The sequence below is a fragment of the Thermobia domestica genome, chromosome 18, assembly GCF_964235325.1.
Source record: "Thermobia domestica chromosome 18, izTheDome1.hap1.1, whole genome shotgun sequence".
NCBI classification, from domain to species: domain Eukaryota; kingdom Metazoa; phylum Arthropoda; class Insecta; order Zygentoma; family Lepismatidae; genus Thermobia; species Thermobia domestica.
The window spans coordinates 7,247,699-7,269,700 of NC_137471.1; the positions used below are offsets into that span (position 1 = coordinate 7,247,699).

Sequence of the window (22,002 nt, forward strand, 5' to 3'; positions counted from 1 at the left end):
CGGCCCAAGGTTTAAAGAGACCAACCTGATATAGTTAACTACCTAGGTATTAGCAGAAGTGTACCAATAAATTCACATTAGAGACAGCGCCGTAACTTATATTTTTTTTCTGGGGGGCAAGCATTAATATGTGTATTTGGGCTCCAAGAAAAAGTTGTTTTTCTCATTCTTGCCCCCCCCCCGTCTTTCTAACTTTTTCTTACTATTTATGCCCCCCGGAGCCTGTCGGTCCTCCCTCACGGCAAGGTCTGTGGGGCCGTTACTTACGCCCTTGGGCCCATTCCATACATGACAAATTAATTAAGGGGACAACATTGACAAATCTCAAAGCCATACGAATAAATGTTATTTCTAGGGCCCCTAATAATAGACGTTTCTTACTGAAGTGGGCACAAGGCTCACTTTTGTTTTATTTACCTTTTGTGCGCTGCTTTATGTAATGTAGTGAAACTTAATGCTTAATGCTTCATTCATAATTTAATGTTCGTATTGTATATGGATTAAGAAAATTTCGTCTCCAAATGGGCCCCTTCGAATGGCGGGGAACCTCCATGAGGGGAAGTTGCCCCTCCCCTGTCCCACACAAGTTACGGTCCTGATTAGAGAAGAAGTAAACTCTTTCGAAATTTACGCAACTTGCAAATACCAAACCCTACTAGTGCTAAAATTGATGAGTTAGTTCCACTGTTACAACTGCTATAAGGGGAAAGTAGGGGAAGGACTGCTAAGATTCGCTGGCCAGGTTTTGTGTCAAAACACAGCGCCAAGCTACAATGAACGGACAATACCAGTCTGTATATCCAACAACAATGTAAACAAAGAATTGTTGTTCTATTACATTTTAATAGGAAAATACAGATTGTAAAACACGTATCTGTAAAAGTTTTCACGAATAAGAAATCAGATTCTCACGTCTACCAACACAACGAATGTCACAATCACAAGGAGACTCACGGTAGATTATCATGGGAACGTGGGGCAGTAGTTTCTTTCCTCTCCGCTCGGAAGCAACGCATCACAGGCGAGATAATGAGGTATTCCATATTATTCGACTATTCCATAATACCCGAACTTCCTCTACGTTTTTAAATTCGAGACGGAATGAGAAACGATAATTCTTATCTCGTTTTCGACATACAGACTAGTTCACCCAAGGTTTCGAGACTAGTTTACCAAGGGCTAGGGTTCATGATTCGCACTAATATTAAATATAGTTATATCATACTCTTAATCTCGTAACATAGAAAAATTCTGATAGTTTTAGACGAAATTAAGAAAAATGTCATAGCATAAATTTTGTACATATTTGCGAAATGAGACAAGAAAAATGTGGAGATAAGACGACAAAAACCTTTCCTAGAATCGAAAAGATACAAGAGACAATTCTTCAAGAATCGACCCTTTTATAAAATTTAGGAGAAATTTTTACTTCTTGTCTCACTAGTTTTTGATAAGCATCGTGTCTATGATAGTTTGATGTCTTTGATTGCTTGATTAACATAGACTTTTAATGAATCAAAACTGGATCCTCGTGCATCAAAGACACCCACGTTTACAGTTAGAACAGCGGAGAGTATTATGCATGTCATTTTCAACAAGGTTTTCCCCTTTTTTCCTAGATTTTCATTACACAGATCATTCAGTTATTTATTGCTGTCGTTAAGAGGCCTCATCCCGGTGAAATTAAAATACCGCTAATTTTACAGTAATTATGTGATATCTTCAAATAGATAAAAGATAATTGAAATATGGAACAAGAGCGCCCTAGACAATATTATTTTGCGTGAGGTACCGTTATCACAAGTCACCTAGTAGCTTTCCGTTTTCAGCCGTTTAGAAACGCGAAAATAAATGCCGATTTTCAAAATGGCTCGAAATCGAAAGCAGATAAGTGAGTCGTGATAATGGTATCTCATGTAAAATAATATTGTCTAGGGCGCTCTTGTTCCACATTTCGATTATCTTTTATCTATTGGAAGATATCATATAATTACTGTAAAATTAGCGGTATTTTAATTTTGCCGGGATGAAGCCTTTTAACAATTTCGTCTCCTTTAGAAAATTATACACAGTGAGGGATATAAGGATTCTGTTGTTAATATGTAGGGACACCATTGTCTAGTCGTCCCGAGTTCGATTTCTCGGTCGGTGCATCCCAATTTTTGGGGCCCACCTAACGTCGTGAGGCAAACTGGAGAGTCACGTGAATAAAAGGCGTGACGGCTACTAGGTCTTAAAAAGCTCCTGCTGATACGCCTGTTAGACACATGACGACGCAGCGCGTTGACCACGTGTTGGTCGCTAGGGTTGACGTAGTTTAGGCGGTTGCTAATAGATGGCGTTGGAGCGGCTCAGGACCACAAAGGATTATTACGCCAAGTGGTTAGGCTGTTAGTATGTCCGTCTGCCTGTTACTCCGCACGATAATTCTTGAACGGAAGCGAATTGTTAAAATTCTGTTATTTTGGATTATCTTGGTGATTATGGCTAACGGTCACTTCTATCCACATCACATTTTCTACTATTGAAACAAACATAGTAGAAGTTACACATCTTGACGTTAGATGGCACCAAACATCTACCAGTAGTTGACATCTACTGGATGAAATTGAAACTTCTAGTGCGTGATCCTTTTTTGCTGTCACGCAGAGTTTATTTATTTATTTATTTATCCCGCAAGAGTTATTAAACAAGATCATAATGTTAGTCCATTATTACCTATGGTAACTTGAATAAAACCAATTTTTTGAATTGTATTTTTAGTTTAAATAGATCGCTTAAGTGATTATAACGGCCGAGTTCGTTAATGGAGCCAATCCATTAACGTCTTAACGGGTAACGGTCACTTTAAAGGTAACTATCTAAATTGCTACTAAATTTCTACTACAAAGGTATATAATAGTGGAATGCTAGAAGTTACTCATCATGCCGTTAGATTGCAGCAACAAACATCCTCTAGCGGTTGGCATCTATGAGACGAAACTGAAACTTCGCTAGATCCTCTTTACTTTCGTTTATTTATTTATTTTAATAAATTTTGAATTCGCCCCAGCGCAGCGGGGACATTTGTCTATACGGTCTTGTTAATCCTATTCAAGTTTCTACTTAATCGAATACGACAAGGACATGAACACACAACATCTCGTGTTCGTTGCTTTCCGGTTTCGTCCAACATTATCATTTCAACATTATCATTCACTTACCTTAATTATAGTTTCCCTCAGTCTAAAGGGCATAATCGTGGTAATTATCCGTCTCCCTTAGCCTAAAAGGCACAATCGGGATAATCATCAGTCTCCCGTAGCCTAAAAGGCATAATCGTGGTAATTATCCGTCTCCCTTAGCCTAAAGCCACAATCGTGGTAATCACCCGTCTTCCTTAGCCTAAAAGGCACAATCGTGGTAATCATTCGGTTGCCTTAGCCTAAAAGGCACAATCGTGGTAATCATCCGTCTGCCTTAGCCTAAAAGGCATAAACATGGGACGATAACCTTAAATATTTCATTTCACTTCATTTGCGAACATCTAAGATAGAAAATGCTTCTCGATGTGGGAGCTACCTCATGGTTATATGGAAAATGTACGCACCTTTTTGCACGGGAGACCTGGGTTCGATTTTCAGAGGGAGCTCATGTGTTTCGAATTCTACGTAAGGCTGTAGGTCCACATGTCATATCACCTGACTGCTGAAAGGAAAACAACTCAAATCCAAATCGTTTTTAGTGAGATCCAAACCCATGATGGGTTTTAGCTCACGATTTTCACCCCAATGCCTTAGACCGCTCGCTCACTATACTCCAGCGGAGCTTCGTTGAAGGTTTATGCATTCATGCATGACTTCATCTGAAAGAAATGTTACCGTCTCCTTTAGCCTAGCCGGCATAACTGCGGGACGTAAAACTCAAAAATTTCATTTCATTTCATTCTGAAAGAAATGTTTGAGAGTCGGTTACTTAAAAAAAAAGGTATTAACTCCAGAGATGGTTCTAGAAGGTAAAAACTGGGGGTCAACTAGAATCCAGACTATGATAGGTATATCATGAGTTTACTATAGACTTTTAAAAATTATATAACTAATGGCTTCAATTATTTTTGTCACTTAAAGAACTGGGGGTGTCTAGGCAGGGACGTCATTTAGGGGGGGCAGGAGGGGGCAATTGCCCCCTAAGAGTTTGAAGAATACATATACTTTAATCGATTGTCTACTAATACACTAGTACAAAACGTGAAAGTCTTATATCGGTGGTGCTCTTGCCCCCCTCAAGCGAAGTCTGAAATGACGCCCCTGTGTCTAGGCCCTCTGTCCCGGGGCTGTATCCTCTCTGGTTAACTCAAAATAGCAATTTTTGAGATACACCTATTGCTTATTTCAGCGAGACGATATGGGCCACTGTGGCTCAGTGGTAGGGTGCTTAACTCTGGTGCGTGGATTCTTGGTTCGATCCTTTTCCAAGTAAGTTTGGGGTAAACAGTATCTTGTCTACGTTTTTTTTCCACAGTACTCTCGTTTTCTCCTACTTTGCCATTCCACCAGTTCTTCCATCATAATTCACTTGCGTTAATCACCATCTCCCTTAGCTTAAAAGATATAAGGACGATATGTCTTATCTTTATATGCTGTAATAAACATTGGACAATCATGACGTTTAAAGCCACATTTATTTTCTGACAATTACAGCAGGATTACTACCCAGCTATTCTGCTTAGAAAATTACTACTTAACGCTTACGCAATATGCTTTTAGTGAGCTTACGTGGTAAACAGCAAATAATTTATCACTGGCGTAACTTTTAACTAGCTGTCTGTAAGCATGAGCCATATTGTTCAACTGAACTAAGTTTTTTTTTTAAAAAAAAAAAAAGTGAAAAATAAAAAAGAAACAAGACAATCACGAAATACGTAACACGGAGACAACGGAGAAGAAAAAACATACAAAAGAAACACAAGGCAGATTAGTTTTATGTAGGAAACATTTCCTCCGTTGACGCATTGTTTATTGTTGTTGAGCTTGTGTTTGAGTTTCCACAGAATGGATGACAATTACGTAATGAGGGCACACGAAGAACACAAATGAAATATCGTTTTTCTCACATCATTACCTTTTCTCCCTACTAAAGTTGGAAATCTTGATGTCGAGTCAAATGCCTTGACTATATCGCTTATCTCTAAAAATCGTAATATACCACGCTTGTGGGCGTTTTGGTGTGCACGCTGCGCACATATTCATAACTCATTCACTGTCCAAGCTGTTCGGGTTCGTTAACCGGGCTTCTAAGATTTCATGCAGAATTTCATTTAACGCGAAGTGGTTATGATTATTATGTAGTTTTGTAAATATTACAGTTGACTCTAAGAAGAAAGCAGAATGTATTTAATTAAGGAAAAGTGTTCTTGTAGCTTCTTCATTTCCTTGATTTTTTTCTTTACAAACTTATTCTCTCTTTCAGAGCCCTAGCAAATGCTTTAGATGAACGATTCTCAATCTATGAGTCAGGACCCACCGATAGGCCCTGCAATATTTTAGTGAGGTCAATAAATTTTAGCATTAGATTAAAGTCAGAGTTGTCTTAAAACGTCTTGGAATGTCATTAAGAGCCTTGTATTTTATTTTTGAGTTTTACGTACCACGATTCCTTCTTTTGGACTTTGAAAAATGATTAGCAAAAGGACATTTTTATTATATTTATGACTTGAGCGGGATTCGAATCTGTGACAAGTAAATCTTGCGATCACCAGCGATGCCCCATACAACTTCATCGAATCCTATAAAATTTCTGATGATGCATTAAGTGGCTCGCACCAATCTTAATGATATGTTTTGGCGAAAAGATTATTGTTTTGAAGTCAAATGAAAAACCAAGAGTACCAAAATTCTTGATATATTCTTTTAACACACTTCGAGGAACAGATGCCCAAACTCGCGTACCAGGCTCTCGAGTTCAATCGGCCTGGAACTCAATAAGTGTGCGCGAGCTCCACTGCCATTAATGAGCATGAGCACTACTGAGAATAATGATCCCGAGCTCTTCGTGAGCGCAAATCCAATGAAGTTAATGAGTGCGAAATAGAGCTAGCACCAATCCTATTGGGGATAGCAAATTCGAGCTGGAGCGAGTGAGAGTTTGAGAATACCGTGAGTCTAATTGCGATTAGTGATCCTGGCCCACGCGAGCCAGACTGAGCCTCGATTGCAAAATGGCCATTTGATGGGTCTCAAATTTGAGAAGGTTGAGTAATACTTTTTTCTTTAGATATCATAGACACATTCAACAGTGAGTTTGGTGGTCAGTCATATTTGTAATGTAAATAATTATATAACCTATACTTTGTAATGTTATTGATATGAAGTGAATATAATATTTATGCAAGTCGAGAAATCGGATGTTTTTAAGTTTACAAGAAATACTTCAAACTCGGTTTCACCTTAATAGACACCGTAACCAGGAATGACATGTTTTTTTGCCTCATTGATTTTTTCGATTTCTTCTAAAACTACGCATAAGGATTTGGTCTCACTCATTTCATTTTGTCCAGCTCAAAGAGATCTATTGATTAATATAGGGTGTCTCAAAAATAGTATCAGAATTACATTTATGAGGAAAGAAATTGTAGATATACACGATGTACAAATACGTTAAAATTCTACAAAATAATATCTTTTTGCATCAATACACTGTTGTCATCGCTTCTGAAAAGCACTTGGGCATACTTACTGAAAGTCTGCAAATGGAACCTTCTTCAGGTACAGTATCGAAACTGACTGCACTGTTTCCACCGTCACATAATGATGTTTTTTCAGGCATCGATTCATTCTAGAAAAGTGAAAGAAGTCGGGCTGATCCAGGTCTGGACTGTAGTGCGTCGCCAGAAACTCTTTTTTACGCATAGTGGCGTGACTTGGTTCATTGTCGTGGTGGAAAATCCAGGTATCGGCAATATCCCATCGGCTCATTGTCGTGGTGGAAAATCCAGGTACAGGCAATATCCCATCGGCTCATTGTCGTGGTGGAAAATCCAGGTATCGGCAATATCCCATCGGCTCATTGTCGTGGTGGAAAATCCAGGTATAGGCAATATCGCATTGGCTCATTGTCGTGGTGGAAAATCCAGGTATCGGCAATATCCCATCGGCTCATTGTCGTGGTGGAAAATCCAGGTATAGGCAATATCCCATTGGCTCATTGTCGTGGTGGAAAATCCAGGTATAGGCAATATCACATTGGCTCATTGTCGTGGTGGAAAATCCAGGTATCGGCAATATCCCATCGGCTCATTGTCGTGGTGGAAAATCCAGGTATAGGCAATATCATATCGGCTCATTGTCGTGGTGGAAAATCCAGGTATAGGCAATATCCCATCGGCTCATTGTCGTGGTGGAAAATCCAGGTATAGGCAATATCCCATCGGCTCATTGTCGTGGTGGTAAATCCAGGTATAAGCAATATCTCATCGGCTCATTGTCGTGGTGGAAAATCCAGGTATAGGCAATATTCCATCGGCTTATTGTCGTGGTGGAAAATCCAGATATCGCCAATATCCCATCGAGCCTGATTGACTTTAACCTTTCAGTGTAACACAAAGTTTAATAGCATACCCGCTGCACTGCATAATAATTCCTGATGACACTGCAAAACAACTGCTCTCTCCGGGTGCAATCCATACTTTGCCCAATTTAGCCTGGTCTCGTTCATAACTTAATATTTCCTACCAATGTTCAAGTAGGCCTACATGACGACATCCACCACTCCTTTTCCTTGGCTAGAAACAATCAATTCTGATAATTTTGGACAGATCTTGTATATGACATCTTTTTGTCTATTGTAGAATTAAATCCTAATAGCAATTTCCAAATTACTTTTTTTGGCTTAATATATAAAATTTTCTCTCGTTAATATTATGATATTATTCAAGCCCATTAATGAAGCTCTTTTTCAACCTATCAACTAACAACACAAACTCAAATATCTAACACCTAACAGTACACAGACTATTTTATCTTCTTCTTTGTTTTCGTTTCTTCCATATTTATATGGGGTCGGTGTCCCCGTATATAATACTTTTCGTCTACTCTTCTCTATTCTGAGTATTCTCTATTCTCTACCTACTCTCCCGTAGATCATCGTGTATCTATCCTTCCATCTCATCTTAGCTGTTCCCTTCTTCCTTCTTCCTGTTAACTTTCGTCTTTCCAATTCTCTTTCTTATATAGTCAGGGCCGTAACTTGTGGGGGAGCAGGGAGGCAACTGTCCCCAGGGAAGATCTCCGCCGTTCGAGGACGGCCCATTTTAAGACAAAATTTTCTGACCCCATATACGATACGAACATGAATTATAAATGAAGCATGGAACAGGTTCACTGCAATACATAAACAGCACACCAAAGGTCAATAAAACAAAAATGACTAGTGGACCCATTTCAGTTTAAAAAATGTCTACTATTAGTAACATAGAAATAATATTCATTCATATGGCTTTGAGATTTGTCAATATTGTCCCTTTAATTCCGGACCTTAAAGGCAGAGGGGAGTAAGTCATTTTTATTAAATTTTCAGGAGAGACAGAAAACAGTGACTTACTATATTTTGCCTTTAAGTGCCTTCGGACTTATCCAATTTTATTGTTGCTATTTGATAAAGTATTCATAATACAACTACAAGCTTTCTAAGAATAAGAGATATCAGAACACGCGTTTCAAATCTGGCAATAACTCATTTTCAGAAAAAAAAAATGACTTACTCCCCTCTGCCTTTAAGGTCCGGAATTAATTTATCATGTATGGAACGAGCCCAGGGGCATAACTAACGGCCCTGCAGACCTTGCCGTGCGGGAGGGCCCACAGGTTCCGGGCGGCTCATATAGAGTAAGAGAAAGAGATGGAAATAGGGGGCCCAAGAATTAAAAAAACAACTTTTCTAGGGGGCTCAAATATGCGTATTAATTCTTGCCTCGCCTCAAAAAATCTAAGTTATGGCGCTGTACATAGTCTTCGTTTCTTCGTTCTATCTATCCCAGCCATCTAAGCCTTCAGTCTTGAAACTTTGTTCTCAAGGGTTCCATCTCAAGAGTGCCTCTTACTTAATCGTTCCTTACTCTATCCTTTATCGTCACACCACATATTTATCTTATTCCCTCTTCTTTTCCTCGTCTCTTGTGACTGTCCAGGTTTCACTACTATACGGCACCGCTGGTCTTATTACCGTTCTACGTGGATTATTCACAGATGACATTAAATAGCTCACCTAGTAAATTATCTAGGTAAACATAATAGTCCTGTATACTGTTAGGTATTAGCTGTTGAAGTTTGAATTGTTAGCTGATAGACTGAAAAAGAGCTCGAATCGTACCACAACATTTTGAGGACGAAAATTAGTTGGAACGAAGCTCCTCTTTACTCGACTTAGGCGTGTGTGTGTCCGGATACTCCTCCGAGGTGCCAAATTTGACATGGTGAATCGAGAGCGTACATGTACCAATCGGAAATACCATTGAGGAACAATCGTTCGTGTGTCCGAATACTCTTCCGAGGTGCCAAATTTGACATGGTGAGTCGAGAGCGCACATGTACCAATCGGAAATACCATTGAGGAACAATCACCGAAAAACGAGATGCTTATAAACTTAACATTAGAAAAGCATTTGGCGCGCAAATTCTCATTTCAAACAATGGAAAATATAATTTTCAGCATTAGAAATAAGGCAAAGCCCATTTCGTTTTGAGAGTTCCCTCGTGGCTAAGCGGTTAGCGGACGCGCCTTAGGCGTGGGAGACCCGGGTTCTTTTCCCGGTGGGAGCTCATGTGGTTCGGATTCCACGTTAATCAGTAGGTCCACGTCTCATATAGCCTCGCTGCTGAAAGGGACGCTAAACTAAAATCAATTCAACCTTTTCGTTGTGTTCTGCGAACACAATTTTTCAAACACATTATTTTTTTCGCTAATATGACAAATTTAACTATTTTCACGAAAACAATTAATGCACTACAAAATTCTATGAGTACTACCAAATTTGCAATTATTGCATACCTAGTATATTTTTTCTATATTATCATAATGTGTCCTCTTACTCTGCCTGTGCCTCAGTATTAATATATCTAAGCACATATAATACTTGTATCGGTTTTGTACTGCATTTGCCCTTACAATAGCGCAGTACAAATGTGTAATGGATTGGACTTCGCACTTAATTTTTCGAAATTTCTAGAATTAACAAAGCTATATATGTTAGAATAACATGAACAGGAGCTTATACATTTAGTACTAATTTATATTCTTTGTACTACTTGATATGTACACCGGAAAAAAATTATAGTTTAATTACCAAATATCAATATAAAATAATTTACCCTTCATGTTGTAAGTTGATATACTTGTTCTTAGATTAAGTAATTAAATTTGCTGTTTTTTTAAACAAATTTATAAGAAAATATGATATTTTTATTGATAAAAATCTAATTTTACACCATTTCATATTAGTAATTTTACTTTATAGGTGTAAATTGATTTACATAGAGGCTTGGCAAACAGATTACCACAGTTTTTGGTAAAATTACCTATGAAATTTTTTACAGTGTATGACTATATATATATATATTCTCTTTTCAACGAACTTACAAAGTTCGTTACTGAATTCTCTATGTCTGTGCGTGTGTGTTGTTTGCGAATTTTTCAATTTTGAGCCCTTCATTAGACAGAGCATCAAAAACTATCTGAAAGAAATGATGGAATTTCCGTGTCACTCTTACCGTTCCTGAGATTTTGGCCAAAAAAGTTCCGATTTCGAAAGATTTAAGGAGCCATATCTCGGAAACGGTAACTCATAGAAGAGATGATGTTGGGGTTGATAAATGCCTAAGAGGATGGTAAACATTTTGGTAAAATAGTAACCCATGGGCATTGGCTAACTGGCCACCGTTCCCCAGATATTGGAAGTTCGGATTTCGGGAGATTTAAGGACCCATAGAGACATGATATTTTGCGAATTTTTCAATTTTGAGCCCACCATTTTGAGCATATGTCTTCGTAAACCAACATATCGTAGAACTTTTAACTGAACTCTTAAACAAAACATGTGGAAAAAATTTAGTACTCAAGGAAATTATAAACGCATAGATATATTAATTAATATATATGCATAGATATATTAATGCATAGGTATATTAAAGAATTGTTTAATGAGTATAATAATAAAGTACATAGAACACTTAGTATAAAGCCTGTAGAAGTTAATAAGAAAAATTAATTCTTTTTAAGTTCATTCTGGCAATGCTCTTGGAGTATTCTCAACTGGCTTTTATGCTATAAATGGATAGATATATTACAAGAATTGTTTAATGAGTATAATAATAAAGTACATAGAACAATTAGTATAAAGCCTGTAGAAGTTAATAAGAAAAAATAATTCTTTTTTAAGTTCGTTCTGGCAATGCTCTTGGAGCATTCTTAACTGGCTTTTATACTATAAATGGATAGATATATAACAAGAATTGTTTAATGAGTATAATAATAAAGTACATAGAACAATTGGTATAAAGCCTGTAGAAGTTAATAAGAAATTTTTTTTTTTTTTAAGTTCGTTCTGGCAATGCTCTTGGAGTATTCTCAACTGGTTCTATTTTGTAACATAGATTAAATGAATACTATCTAAAATTTTTTTAACTGAGGAGAAAATCGGCTGTTAAAGTTGAATAAATATATGTTTATATGTAGAATAAGTGTTTTGGATTTGTTAGAGCCAATTAAACCACTGAGTGAGTATAGTAGAGAATGCGGATGTGTAAAAACAAATTCTGTGTTCTGTATGTATAACAAAAACACAAAAGAAAAGTGATCTCTGGGACAAAATTACTTGTGTAACGCTAAAACTTTTCTCTTTCCCAATCAGGTATTGATACGATTTGAGAAGAATTGGTGAAAGCGATCATCAAGAGAAAGGATAATCCAACCAAAACGACGTTTAAAGAGTTCCTGTGTCCGCTTCATCAACTGGCAAAAGTACTTCCTCTTCTGCGAGAAGACAAGATATTCTCTCTCCCTCCTCCCCGCTTTACCCTTTTGGTTATCCACTGTGATGGAGTGGTTGGATCTTTGAATAATAAAAAAAATACGATGGATTTTGATTGAGAGATTGGCCGGTCGCTGGCCGCGTGGTGGATTGTTTTTTCTACTTGTTTCTCACACACACACACAAAGGAAAAAACGCCAAAAAATTAGAAGAAAAGTTTTACCTTCACAGTTTGTGATGAGAAGTGATTTTATCCGCGTGGACGTTTAGTAGTGCGGTGACTAAACAAACCACATGCATCAGAAAATGGACCGCAAAGACAAACGGAAAGGATCTATGGAATCCAAGGTAAGTGACTGATTTATGGACTTCTTAAGTTTTTGGAAACATTGATTTCTGATTTTGTCTTTCTGAACAGTGTTTCTTCCAGGTATACTTCCGGAGAGGCTTTGCCCTAGTGGCGGATGTAAAGGTAAAAACTAAGGGGGCAGGGGGAAGCTAGAACTCAGACTAGGATAGGTATATCATGAGTTTACTATAAACTTTCAAAAATATAAATAATATTATAGCTTAAATGATTTTTGTCACTTAAAAAACTGTAAGTGCATAGGCCTCCCGGCCCCTGGCTAGACCCGCTACTGCTTTGCCCTTCCGGAGTAGATCGACCGCTCCCTCCGAGCTAAGGTAAATTAAATTGCTATTACATGTTATCCTTGGGTACGGCACGTCTTCACCAAGTAGTGTTTTTGAATGCAGCACCTTCATCTTTAGTTTTTGGTACCCTCATACAGGGACGTACCAAGGGGGTAAGGGGTGAGTCCTGGGGGTCCGGACCCCCCCAAATCCCGACTTTTTTGTAAATGTAGTCTACTTTTAGGGGCAATTTTAGAAATTTTCATATAATTTAGCCACAAATTTTACTTGAACCCCCCCGAAACGCTTTAGACCCCTCCCGAAATAAACTCCTGCGTATGTCCCTGCCCTCAAACAAAAAAAAAAAAAAAAAAAAAAAAAGTAGCAGAAAGTCTGTTTCTAAAGATTGAACAGCAACAACGAGTCCATACGAAATATAGATTTACACTTTAATATCGAATCCTTACTACATGTGCTCGCGATAAGAATTAAACCAGGGACTTTCGCATCAAAATCGGAAATCTAACCATTAATGAGGACACGGTGGCTTAGTGGTACAGCTCTCATCTCTGTTGTGTGAGCTTCCTGGTTCGATCATCGTTCTATGGCTTTTCTTGAAGTTCTTCCGTTTTTCCATCATTTATTTCATAACCATTAACTTTCGCTAATTATCCATCTCCTTTAGGTTAAAGACAAAGTCGTGGTGAGGCCTAATCACTGCGAAATTAAAATACCGCTAATTTTACAGTAATTATGTGATAACTTCAAATAGATAAAAGATAATCGAAATATGGAACAAGAGTGCGCTAAACAATATTGGATGAGGTACCGTTATCACGAGTCACCTCGTAGCTTTCTGTTTGCAGCCATTTAGAAACACGAAAATACATGCGGATTTTCTAAATGGCTGGAAATCGAAAGCAGATTAACGGTACTTTAATTTCGCCGTGATGGGGCCTCTTAAATTGAAAATTTCATTTTATTTCTTACCTTACCTTACGGCTTAAGGAGTCACATTTGCTTAGCGACCTTTCATTTATAAGCTTAAATTTACTTTAGGAAAGCATAAGGCATAAAGTATTACCTATAAGGAGCATAATAACTCAGTGGAGCAGCTCATCTTTACTGTAAGGGATTCCTAGTTCGATCCCCATTTACACAAGTTTGTGGTGGACAACATCATGTCTGTGGGTTTTTCCTGGGTTTTCTTCCGTTTCTTGCCACATTCTCATTACAGCAATGACCGGTATTTCATAATTAATAACTTCCATTAGTTACGCAAAATTTTTTTTTATAGAGTTTGGCTATGGACATATTGACATATGAAGTTATGAGCTTATAATTTGAAGCACTCACCAACTACTTATATGAAAATTGTTGCGGAACTACCGCAGGATTCTGAAACATGAATATTTGGATACGGCAGCTATTAGTTGCTAAGTGAAATCTTGACCCGATTACAGTAGTTCCCATAGTATTGGAGTTATGGACCTTTAAAATTCATATTTTCATGTTTTCGCCAGCCTATAACTCCGAAATGACGGATTTCTGTACCCAGGTTTGTCTATATCTTGGTATCAGGAGACACCTCCCAGACGTTGTCGGTATTGTTTTGAAACACTCTGTACATACATATATACAATGGCAAATATTTCCTGTAATATTCGTAACTAATACGAAAATCTAAAGAATACCTTCAAAGTAAAATATCACTGTAGACCTTAAAGCCAGAGGATGATTTTACGACAGGGCAGTGACTGCAAACCCAGTTTCACCACCATTGCTGATGTGAGTTCCCAGTTGTAAGTCTTGAGCCGCCATTGAAAAAAAAAAAAATAAGTACAAAACGAATTATGGAGAGTTATTTGATTCTGTAGCATCTCGTGACGAAAAGTTTGAGCAGTAAGTAAAATAAAGAAAGAAACAAAAAGACAAAACGAGGGCAATTTTTCGTGGTAAAACTTCGTGACCTGACTCTTTGGATCAAAATACTATTATTTCTTATTCTCTTTATTCTCCAGCACTAGTTCGTGATTAATCTTGCTTAGAAGGCCACGTGCTGGAATCTTTAGAATATAAAACATTCTCCAGCTATCTGGACGAAATGTAGAGCGCGCCAAGACAATAACGAGATTATAAAGCATTGGCTCACAAACTGCCACTTAACAATATTCGCATTGTGCTCGGCAGGGTGTAGCCTTCTAAATGAAAAAGGAAAATAAAAAAAAAAGTGACGGGTGAATTGTAGCAGAAAGTAAAACACACGCCTAGGAAACTTATTGTATTAAAGATTAGCCATATTGACAGGAAGGTATTCAATCACGTACGTTACGTAGTAGCCTATCTGCTTCTCCGTTTGGAGCACTATCGCGGAAGGCGTAAGTAAATGTCTGCACGACATTAAGCCTTCCCTTCCGTGTTGTGTCCTGCAGCTTGAATTCACGCGCGCCTATCTTCATTTCCATAATATAATTTCACAAAAGGCCATCTACATTCACTACCAGTAAAGTATTCATTTCTGTAGCAGTACATGAACAACACAATAAATTAGGCATGGAAAATTGAGATTTGCTATATTGACGCGAAAGTTTATGTACAGATGATACCGTATATATATACAGGGGCGGATCTAGGATGGATCTAGGATATGATCAAGGCAGGGGCTAAACCATATTTTGCCATTTTATCCAGTGTAAAGCAGGATTGAAACCCATTTTATCCAGTGTATACCTGAGCGTCAAGGGGGAGGCTATAGCCCTTATAGCCCCCCTTGGATCCGCCACTATATATATACTTTCATGTACTTATTTCCTGGAAACAAAAGTTGCACAAAAAAAGTTCGTTAAGTTTATTGAAATAAACAAACCGCATACTAGTGGACTCTAAGACTTTAACAAGGTTAAATCAAACTAGGAAAGTATATGTGCAGGTAGTGACAGACCGATGAAAGCCTTATTAAACTTTGCATACAGCAGGCTGCCGCACACCAAACGACCAAGAAACCATGGGTTACAGAACAGGTGTTGCCGAAAATGAGGGAAAAGAGTAGCGTCGAAACAGGTTAACACAGAAGAGGGCAGAAAGATGTACATTAAACTAATAGTTACATAGCGAAAGAGACAGAGCAAGGGATTAGTTTTACAAAAGAAAATGTGAGAGCACAGAACAATTAGAAAGTGTTGGGAAATATGAGGAATGGACAAGAAGGTGAAATCTATGGAACATCAGAGGAAAGAAGAGCGTATTACGATGGCAGTAGAAAATAAGAATGGGAAGGTAGTCAGCAAGAGAAGAGAAGTCCGAGGAAGATGGAAAGAATATGTTGAGGGCTTATATGAGAGCAGGGATAGACCATGTGGTCTAGATGTTGAAGTAGAAAATAAGAATGGGAAGGTAGTCAGCAAGAGAAGAGAAGTCTGAGGAAGATAGAAAGAATACGTTGAGGGCTTATATGAGAGCAGGGATAGACCATGTGGTCTAGATGTTGAAGTAGAAAATAAGAATGAGAAGATAGTCAGCGAGAGAAGAGAAGTCTGAGGAAGATGGAAAGAATATGTTGAGGGCTTATATGAGAGCAGGGATAGACCATGTGGTCTAGATGTTGAAGTAGAAAATAAGAATGGGAAGGTAGTCAGCAAGAGAAGAGAAGTCTGAGGAAGATGGAAAGAATATGTTGAGGGCTTATATGAGAGCAGGGATAGACCATGTGGTCTAGATGTTGAAGTAGAAAATAAGAATGGGAAGGTAGTCAGCAAGAGAAGAGAAGTCTGAGGAAGATGGAAAGAATATGTTGAGGACTTATATGAGAGCAGGGATAGACCATGTGGTCTAGATGTTGAAGTAGAAAATAAGAATGGGAAGGTAGTCAGCAAGAGAAGAGAAGTCTGAGGAAGATGGAAAGAATATGTTGAGGGCTTATATGAGAGCAGGGATAGACCATGTGGTCTAGATGTTGAAGTAGAAAATAAGAATGGGAAGGTAGTCAGCAAGAGAAGAGAAGTCTGAGGAAGATGGAAAGAATATGTTGAGGACTTATATGAGAGCAGGGATAGACCATGTGGTCTAGATGTTGAAGTAGAAAATAAGAATGGGAAGGTAGTCAGCAAGAGAAGAGAAGTCTGAGGAAGATGGAAAGAATATGTTGAGGGCTTATATGAGAGCAGGGATAGACCATGTGGTCTAGATGTTGAAGTAGAAAATAAGAATGGGAAGGTAGTCAGCAAGAGAAGAGAAGTCTGAGGAAGATGGAAAGAATATGTTGAGGACTTATATGAGAGCAGGGATAGACCATGTGGTCTAGATGTTGAAGTAGAAAATAAGAATGGGAAGGTAGTCAGCAAGAGAAGAGAAGTCCGAGGAAGATGGAAAGAATATGTTGAGGGCTTATATGAGAGCAGGGATAGACCATGTGGTCTAGATGTTGAAGTAGAAAATAAGAATGGGAAGGTAGTCAGCAAGAGAAGAGAAGTCTGAGGAAGATGGAAAGAATATGTTGAGGGCTTATATGAGAGCAGGGATAGACCATGTGGTCTAGATGTTGAAGTAGAAAATAAGAATGGGAAGGTAGTCAGCAAGAGAAGAGAAGTCTGAGGAAGATGGAAAGAATATGTTGAGGACTTATATGAGAGCAGGGATAGACCATGTGGTCTAGATGTTGAAGTAGAAAATAAGAATGGGAAGGTAGTCAGCAAGAGAAGAGAAGTCTGAGGAAGATGGAAAGAATATGTTGAGGGCTTATATGAGACCAGGGATAGACCATGTGGTCTAGATGTTGAAGTAGAAAATAAGAATGGGAAGGTAGTCAGCAAGAGAAGAGAAGTCTGAGGAAGATGGAAAGAATATGTTGAGGGCTTATATGAGAGCAGGGATAGACCATGTGGTCTAGATGTTGAAGTAGAAAATAAGAATGGGAAGGTAGTCAGCAAGAGAAGAGAAGTCTGAGGAAGATGGAAAGAATATGTTGAGGGCTTATATGAGAGCAGGGATAGACCATGTGGTCTAGATGTTGAAGTAGAAAATAAGAATGGGAAGGTAGTCAGCGAGAGAAGAGAAGTGTGAGGAAGATGGAAAGAATATGTTGAGGGCTTATATGAGAGCAGGGATAGACCATGTGGTCTAGATGTTGAAGTAGAAAATAAGAATGGGAAGGTAGTCAGCGAGAGAAGAGAAGTGTGAGGAAGATGGAAAGAATATGTTGAGGGCTTATATGAGAGCAGGGATAGACCATGTGGTCTAGATGTTGAAGTAGAAAATAAGAATGGGAAGGTAGTCAGCAAGAGAAGAGAAGTCTGAGGAAGATGGAAAGAATATGTTGAGGGCTTATATGAGAGCAGGGATAGACCATGTGGTCTAGATGTTGAAGTAGAAAATAAGAATGGGAAGGTAGTCAGCAAGAGAAGAGAAGTCTGAGGAAGATGGAAAGAATATGTTGAGGGCTTATATGAGAGCAGGGATAGACCATGTGGTCTAGATGTTGAAGTAGAAAATAAGAATGGGAAGGTAGTCAGCAAGAGAAGAGAAGTCTGAGGAAGATGGAAAGAATATGTTGAGGGCTTATATGAGAGCAGGGATAGACCATGTGGTCTAGATGTTGAAGTAGAAAATAAGAATGGGAAGGTAGTCAGAGAGAGAAGAGAAGTCTGAGGAAGATGGAAAAAATATGTTGAGGCCTTATATGAGAGCAATGATAGGCCATGAAGTCTAGATGTTGAAGTAGAAAATAAGAATGAGAAGATAGTCAGCGAGATAAGAGAAGTGTGAGGACGATGGAAAGAATATGTTGAGGGCTTATATGAGAGCAGGGATAGACCATGTGGTCTAGATGTTGAAGTAGAAAATAAGAATGGGAAGGTAGTCAGCAAGAGAAGAGAAGTCTGAGGAAGATGGAAAGAATATGTTGAGGGCTTATATGAGAGCAGAGATAGACCATGTGGTCTAGATGTTGAAGTAGAAAATAAGAATGAGAAGATAGTCAGCGAGAGAAGAGAAGTCTGAGGAAGATGGAAAGAATATGTTGAGGGCTTATATGAGAGCAGGGATAGACCATGTGGTCTAGATGTTGAAGTAGAAAATAAGAATGGGAAGGTAGTCAGCGAGAGAAGAGAAGTGTGAGGAAGATGGAAAGAATATGTTGAGGGCTTATATGAGAGCAGGGATAGACCATGTGGTCTAGATGTTGAAGTAGAAAATAAGAATGGGAAGGTAGTCAGCGAGAGAAGAGAAGTGTGAGGAAGATGGAAAGAATATGTTGAGGGCTTATATGAGAGCAGGGATAGACCATGTGGTCTAGATGTTGAAGTAGAAAATAAGAATGGGAAGGTAGTCAGCGAGAGAAGAGAAGTGTGAGGAAGATGGAAAGAATATGTTGAGGGCTTATATGAGAGCAGGGATAGACCATGTGGTCTAGATGTTGAAGTAGAAAATAAGAATGGGAAGGTAGTCAGCAAGAGAAGAGAAGTCTGAGGAAGATGGAAAGAATATGTTGAGGGCTTATATGAGAGCAGGGATAGACCATGTGGTCTAGATGTTGAAGTAGAAAATAAGAATGGGAAGGTAGTCAGCAAGAGAAGTCTGAGGAAGATGGAAAGAATATGTTGAGGGCTTATATGAGAGCAGGGATAGACCATGTGGTCTAGATGTTGAAGTAGAAAATAAGAATGGGAAGGTAGTCAGAGAGAGAAGAGAAGTCTGAGGAAGATGGAAAGAATATGTTGAGGGCTTATATGAGAGCAGAGATAGACCATGTGGTCTAGATGTTGAAGTAGAAAATAAGAATGAGAAGATAGTCAGCGAGAGAAGAGAAGTCTGAGGAAGATGGAAAGAATATGTTGAGGGCTTATATGAGAGCAGGGATAGACCATGTGGTCTAGATGTTGAAGTAGAAAATAAGAATGGGAAGGTAGTCAGCGAGAGAAGAGAAGTGTGAGGAAGATGGAAAGAATATGTTGAGGGCTTATATGAGAGCAGGGATAGACCATGTGGTCTAGATGTTGAAGTAGAAAATAAGAATGAGAAGATAGTCAGCGAGAGAAGAGAAGTCTGAGGAAGATGGAAAGAATATGTTGAGGGCTTATATGAGAGCAGGGATAGACCATGTGGTCTAGATGTTGAAGTAGAAAATAAGAATGGGAAGGTAGTCAGCGAGAGAAGAGAAGTGTGAGGAAGATGGAAAGAATATGTTGAGGGCTTATATGAGAGCAGGGATAGACCATGTGGTCTAGATGTTGAAGTAGAAAATAAGAATGAGAAGATAGTCAGCGAGAGAAGAGAAGTCTGAGGAAGATGGAAAGAATATGTTGAGGGCTTATATGAGAGCAGGGATAGACCATGTGGTCTAGATGTTGAAGTAGAAAATAAGAATGGGAAGGTAGTCAGCGAGAGAAGAGAAGTGTGAGGAAGATGGAAAGAATATGTTGAGGGCTTATATGAGAGCAGGGATAGACCATGTGGTCTAGATGTTGAAGTAGAAAATAAGAATGGGAAGGTAGTCAGCGAGAGAAGAGAAGTGTGAGGAAGATGGAAAGAATATGTTGAGGGCTTATATGAGAGCAGGGATAGACCATGTGGTCTAGATGTTGAAGTAGAAAATAAGAATGGGAAGGTAGTCAGCGGGAGAAGAGAAGTGTGAGGAAGATGGAAAGAATATGTTGAGGGCTTATATGAGAGCAGGGATAGACCATGTGGTCTAGATGTTGAAGTAGAAAATAAGAATGGGAAGGTAGTCAGCGAGAGAAGAGAAGTGTGAGGAAGATGGAAAGAATATGTTGAGGGCTTATATGAGAGCAGGGATAGACCATGTGGTCTAGATGTTGAAGTAGAAAATAAGAATGGGAAGGTAGTCAGAGAGAGAAGAGAAGTCTGAGAAAGATGGAAAGAATATGTTGAGGGCTTATATGAGAGCAGAGATAGACCATGTGGTCTAGATGTTGAAGTAGAAAATAAGAATGAGAAGATAGTCAGCGAGAGAAGAGAAGTCTGAGGAAGATGGAAAGAATATGTTGAGGGCTTATATGAGAGCAGGGATAGACCATGTGGTCTAGATGTTGAAGTAGAAAATAAGAATGGGAAGGTAGTCAGCAAGAGAAGAGAAGTCTGAGGAAGATGGAAAGAATATGTTGAGGGCTTATATGAGAGCAGGGATAGACCATGTGGTCTAGATGTTGAAGTAGAAAATAAGAATGGGAAGGTAGTCAGCAAGAGAAGAGAAGTCTGAGGAAGATGGAAAGAATATGTTGAGGGCTTATATGAGAGCAGGGATAGACCATGTGGTCTAGATGTTGAAGTAGAAAATAAGAATGGGAAGGTAGTCAGCAAGAGAAGAGAAGTCTGAGGAAGATGGAAAGAATATGTTGAGGGCTTATATGAGAGCAGGGATAGACCATGTGGTCTAGATGTTGAAGTAGAAAATAAGAATGGGAAGGTAGTCAGCAAGAGAAGAGAAGTCTGAGGAAGATGGAAAGAATATGTTGAGGGCTTATATGAGAGCAGGGATAGACCATGTGGTCTAGATGTTGAAGTAGAAAATAAGAATGGGAAGGTAGTCAGCAAGAGAAGAGAAGTCTGAGGAAGATGGAAAGAATATGTTGAGGGCTTATATGAGAGCAGGGATAGACCATGTGGTCTAGATGTTGAAGTAGAAAATAAGAATGGGAAGGTAGTCAGCGAGAGAAGAGAAGTGTGAGGAAGATGGAAAGAATATGTTGAGGGCTTATATGAGAGCAGGGATAGACCATGTGGTCTAGATGTTGAAGTAGAAAATAAGAATGGGAAGGTAGTCAGCGAGAGAAGAGAAGTGTGAGGAAGATGGAAAGAATATGTTGAGGGCTTATATGAGAGCAGGGATAGACCATGTGGTCTAGATGTTGAAGTAGAAAATAAGAATGGGAAGGTAGTCAGCAAGAGAAGAGAAGTCTGAGGAAGATGGAAAGAATATGTTGAGGGCTTATATGAGAGCAGGGATAGACCATGTGGTCTAGATGTTGAAGTAGAAAATAAGAATGGGAAGGTAGTCAGCAAGAGAAGTCTGAGGAAGATGGAAAGAATATGTTGAGGGCTTATATGAGAGCAGGGATAGACCATGTGGTCTAGATGTTGAAGTAGAAAATAAGAATGGGAAGGTAGTCAGAGAGAGAAGAGAAGTCTGAGGAAGATGGAAAGAATATGTTGAGGGCTTATATGAGAGCAGAGATAGACCATGTGGTCTAGATGTTGAAGTAGAAAATAAGAATGGGAAGGTAGTCAGCAAGAGAAGAGAAGTCTGAGGAAGATGGAAAGAATATGTTGAGGGCTTATATGAGAGCAGGGATAGACCATGTGGTCTAGATGTTGAAGTAGAAAATAAGAATGAGAAGATAGTCAGCGAGAGAAGA

The 22,002-nt window shown here is 38.8% G+C and overlaps 1 protein-coding gene across 2 annotated transcripts in view; it reads left to right on the forward strand.

Annotated features, from left to right (window-relative positions):
- The window catches only part of LOC145675652 (atrial natriuretic peptide-converting enzyme), a 415,955-nt gene that overhangs the window by 95,876 nt on the left and 298,077 nt on the right, over positions 1-22,002 (forward strand). For both annotated transcript variants that reach the window (XM_081746219.1, XM_081746218.1), the window contains exon 2: positions 11,882-12,349. In XM_081746219.1, coding sequence (XP_081602345.1) covers positions 12,296-12,349 — 54 coding nt within the window. In that variant the 5' untranslated portion in view covers positions 11,882-12,295. The remainder of the gene's footprint in view (positions 1-11,881; positions 12,350-22,002) is intronic.